The sequence below is a fragment of the Tupaia chinensis genome, unplaced genomic scaffold (assembly GCF_000334495.1).
Source record: "Tupaia chinensis unplaced genomic scaffold, TupChi_1.0 Scaffold000248_2, whole genome shotgun sequence".
NCBI classification, from domain to species: Eukaryota; Metazoa; Chordata; class Mammalia; order Scandentia; family Tupaiidae; genus Tupaia; species Tupaia belangeri.
The window spans coordinates 185,062-189,757 of record NW_006159727.1 but is presented as its reverse complement, the minus strand read 5'-3'; the positions used below and the strand labels follow the sequence as shown (position 1 = coordinate 189,757).

The following is a 4,696-nucleotide window of genomic DNA, read 5'->3' as shown; positions in this document are numbered from 1 at the left end:
ACATAGCCATTATGATAACTGCTGGTCCGTTTTTTTTTATTTTTATAAAAGTTTTATTTATCCTGACAGAGACGCACAGATAGACAGGGTCCTGATGCTGCAGTCTATCCCCAAGCTCACAGAGCCCGGGTCACAGGCAAGTGCTTTTTTGTTTTTGGAGAGATTTTCGCTATAAGGGCGCGTGTGCTCGCCAGACAGAGAGAGACAGAGACAGAAAGCGAGAAATCACCCCCCAAGGGGGATGGTCACGCCGCAATCCCTTCTTCTCCATTCTCCTCTCGGGATCTTGGGCATGCACGCACACGCGCCCGGCATGAGTTTTAAGCCACCGGGTCCGGGACACGAACCGCGGTAGACTACGTGGGAGTCCAGCGACATAGCCATGACGCTAACTGCTGGTTCCCTACAGGCAAGTGCGTACACAGCATACTGGAGATGTTTCCTGACATGAAGCAGCAGACGTCCTGTGTCGGGTCAACCTTGCAGCGCGTCATGTTTTACCACCACCTGGCCCAACCCTAAGTCCGCGAATATAAAAAAAGAAAAAAACAAAACAAAATAAAAAACTACCACAAGGGTCAAGGACAAGTCCAGGAAAAAAAACAGCAAAAATTCCTCTTGGTTTTGGGCACAGCACTCTGCCCACTTTGTCATTTGGTGCAGAAAAGGATGTCTGAGCTGGAAGCCACGCAGACTTTCACGGAAATATGCTTGACTTTTGTGGAAAGGCAACCTAGAATGAAAGAGCATGCTTTAATTTTCTTTATTTTAGGAACAACGACGACAAAAGTGAAAGGCTGAAGATGGTTACTCATTTTACGAAGTTTTCCTCATGGAAACTAACCATTAATAACCTGTTATTAATGCCACAATAAGAGCTGGCCATCATTGGTATCATTTTAGGGAAAAAATGCTTCTTGATTCCTGCTATAAAAGTTGATTGACCTTTTCTTTTCTTTTTTCTTTTTTCTTTTTTTGCTATAAGGTGCATACATTCGGAGGAGGGACAGAGAGGGAGGGAAACTGAGAAATCACCCCTCACGGGGGATGGCCACACTGCAATCCCTTCTCCTCTCAGGATTTTGGGCACACGGGTGCCCATTGTGTTTTTCAAACCACTGGGTCCAGGACTCAAATTGTGCAGTTGGTCATGTGGGAATCCAGTGCCTAGATCCCACCTGGTTGGCCCAAGATAACTTTTTTTTTTTAAAATAATTATTTATTTAATTTTATTTATTTATTCATTAGTTCATTTTATTTTATTTTAATTTGACCAGAGAAAGACATAGAGAAAGAGAGAGAGAAAGTGAAAAAGCAAACCACCACGTCTGGGACTCGAACCATGGTTGGCTATGTGGGAGTGTCCAGCGCCTTAACCACCACGCCACCTGCTGGTTCCCGATAACTGACTTTTTTTAAAAAAAACGTTTATTTTGGGGGACAGCAGGTGGTTCAGTGGTTAAGGTGCAGGACTCCCACATGGCTGACCACAATTTGAGTCCCAGTGGCTTGAAAATCATGCCAGGCATATGTGCACATGTGTGCAGAATTCTAGAAGGAGAATGGAAGAGAAGGGACTGTGCCGTGGCCATCTCCCTGAGGGGGAGATTTCTCACTTTCTCTCTGGCTCTGTGTCTCTCCCATGAGAGCATGTGCCCTCTGGCAAACATCTTTGAAGAAAAGTTGCTTTCTTCCATGAGTGAGTGAGAGACTTGTACCTCAAGGCCTTGATGCTGCAATCCACTCCTAGCCCTGCAATCCAGCCCTAGCTTGGGCCAGACTTGGATGCAGGGCACGTGTACGCCCAGCACACTCAGGTCTGAACCCAGAACATTCCCATGCGGGTCCGTTTTGCAGGGCGTTGGCTTTACCATGGTGCCACTGCCCAGCCCCTGGTGAGGAGACCAATGCAGTGACTTCACGTGTGTTTAGGCAAAGCTGCCAGGGAGCTGACGTTCAATTACTTCACATCTCACACATCTGAGAACCACTCCTTAGGGACACAGACAGACAAAACTCAGCGGTCTTTCTTTGAAACTGTGAGGCTGTAGGGAGACTTCAGATGAGTCTGCTGTGTGTTCATTCTGGCCTCACACAGAGAACAGACATCGACGACATGAGGCCATCCTGCCCTTACTTCGTATCACATGCCTAAACTCACCTCAGGCCTTCCTCTCAGGGCTCTGTCTCGCAGGCTCCTTTGACTCCAGCTTTTGATGCTGGAGATGGAGGCTGTCCAGCTTCTGCAGATCGGCTGTAAGACCGTTCCTAAGATCCTCGTTGTTTCTCAGGAATTCCTTCACTACTTCCAGTTGTTTTGAGACCTGCAAGAGGAAGCCATGCAATGAACAGTTTAGATCATTTTACAGCAAACGTTAATTTTTATTATTTTATTAATTGTAATTTGCTATTATTATTATTATTATTATTTTAATTTGATGTGAGAGAGAAAGGGAAAGTGAGAGCACAAACTGCCAGGTCCGAGACTCGAACCGTGGTCAGCCATGTGGGAGTCCAGCACCTTAACCACCATGCCACTTGCTGGCCCTTTTATGATTTTTTTAGAGAGATTTTCGCTATAGGGTGCGTGCATTTGCCAGAAAGATAGAGAAAGAGAAAAAGCGAGAAATCACCCCCAAGGGGGGGATGGCCACACCACAATCCCTTCTCCTCCATTCCCGTCAGAATTTTGGGCACACATGCGCGTGTGTCTGCTGTGAGTTTTAAGCTGCCAGGTTTGGGACTCCCAACTGTGGTTGACTACGTGGGAGTCCAGAGACAAAACCATTATGCTATCTGCTGGCCCCAATATAGCAGACTTTTAATTAAAATGAAAACTTACTAGTTCTCAAACTGGTTTCTGCTCTTGTACCCACCAAGAGATAGATATCTTGGCTCTGGGCAGCTCTACTCAGACAGGTTAAGCTTAGAAAACCCAAATCAAAACAAAGCCTTTAAAACAAAGCATTCTTCCCTCAAACAAAACATGACCCAGGATAGGTAGTTCTGGGACTACTTGAGGGGGTTTGCTCGACTTCTCAAAATTTTTTGGCTTTACATTTTTCTGCACTTGGGGGACCAGCAGTTGGCATAATGGCTGTGTTGCTGGACTCCCATGTAGTCAACCGTGGTTTGAGTCCCGGACCTGGTAGCTTAAACTCACACCGGGTGCATGTGCATACATGTCCAAGATCCTGAGAGGAGAGTGGAGGAGAAGGGATTGTGGTGTGGCCATCCCCCCTGGGGGTGATTTCTTGCTTTCTGTCTCTCTGTCTTTCTGGCGAGTGCACGTGCCCTATAGTGAAAACCTCTCCAAGATAAAAAAGAAACTTCAGCACTTGGGCCAGTCCAGGCATGGTAGTTAAGGCAGCTGGATCCCACGTAGCCAATGGCAAAGATTGAATCCTGGACACAGCATACTGAGAAACACGCCAGTTACACATGCATGCCCCAAATACCCAAAACAGGGAGAAATGGAGAAGGAACTATAATATGGCATCTCCCAGAGAAGTGCTTTCTCATTCTCCCTCCTCCCTGTCTCGCTCTGGTGAGTATGTGTACCCTCTGGCAAAAAACAAACAAACAAATAAAAAACAACCAGTTTAAAAAACAAAACAAACCTTCCTGTACTTTCATGTACATACATGTTTGTGGCGATATTTTTAAAAATCAACAAAATGAACTCCTTTCATTTTCAACTGTGTACCTATAAATTTACTATTAAGCATATGTATGTGTGTGACGTATCGGGTCATTGGAAAAGTCATGATGCATATTTGCGTAGAAAAACGTAAAAAAGCACAGCATGACTTTTCCGATGACCAAATACATTAAGTCTTTTCATTGTGAATTTTGACCTGTACATCTACTACCATTAAGATATCTAGACATATATGTGTATGTGTATACCTAGCTCCTCTCCCTTGAGGTGATCGTAAATTAACGTGCTCGCATGTAAATATCTCTAGAGACATTAACATGTGAGCAGAGATATTTACGTGTGAGCGTGTGTCTATACACACTTTTTAAAACATAAATGAGAGCACAGTAGACACTATTTTTCAACTGATCTTTTCTTATGAGATTAGTAAGAGTGGCCTCATTATCTTTTTTTTTATTTAAATTTATTTGTTTATGTTCATTCACTGTACATCATTACAGCATACAAAATGAGATTTTCCATCCAGAGTACACTGTATATTGTCTCAATCGAGCACATCAACAAACATGTTATTATTAGCAAATGATCTTCCATTTCTTGTTTCCTGTATGTTTTGCTCCCCCCCCATCCTTGGTTCCCTATCTCTGCCATCTCCCACTCTCTTCCCACACTGTCTCTGGTATCTATGTTTGCTTTCTATACTGTTTCCCCCCATTTTTATTGAATTACTAAAGATCTTAATTAATCTAAATATTTTCGTAGCAAACACAGCTGATACATACATTTCCATGAACACAAGTCAAACTTTAGCCATTCTATAAAGTAGCACCTAGCTGGGGCTATATATCTTAACTGCGGTCATTGAATGGATTTTTTTTTCTGAAACTTTTTTTTTTATTAATTTACATTCATTCCCTGAGCATCATCACAACATTCTAAATGTGGTTTCCCATCTAGAATATACTGCATAGTGGCTTAATAATGCATGTTATCATCCATAATATTCCATTTCTACTTTCATATATATGTTTTTTA

The 4,696-nt window shown here is 43.2% G+C and overlaps 1 protein-coding gene across 2 annotated transcripts in view; it reads right to left on the bottom strand.

The window, feature by feature from the left end:
* Positions 1-299: 299 nt before the first annotated feature.
* The window catches only part of CUNHXorf38 (chromosome unknown CXorf38 homolog), a gene marked incomplete at its 5' end in the record, with an annotated part of 26,647 nt that continues 22,250 nt past the window's right edge, over positions 300-4,696 (bottom strand). Inside the window, 2 exon segments of one of the 2 annotated variants that reach the window (XM_027772030.1) lie at positions 300-733; positions 2,162-2,324. In XM_027772030.1, coding sequence (XP_027627831.1) covers positions 2,163-2,324 — 162 coding nt within the window. In that variant the 3' untranslated portion in view covers positions 300-733; position 2,162. 2 annotated transcript variants of the gene reach the window in all.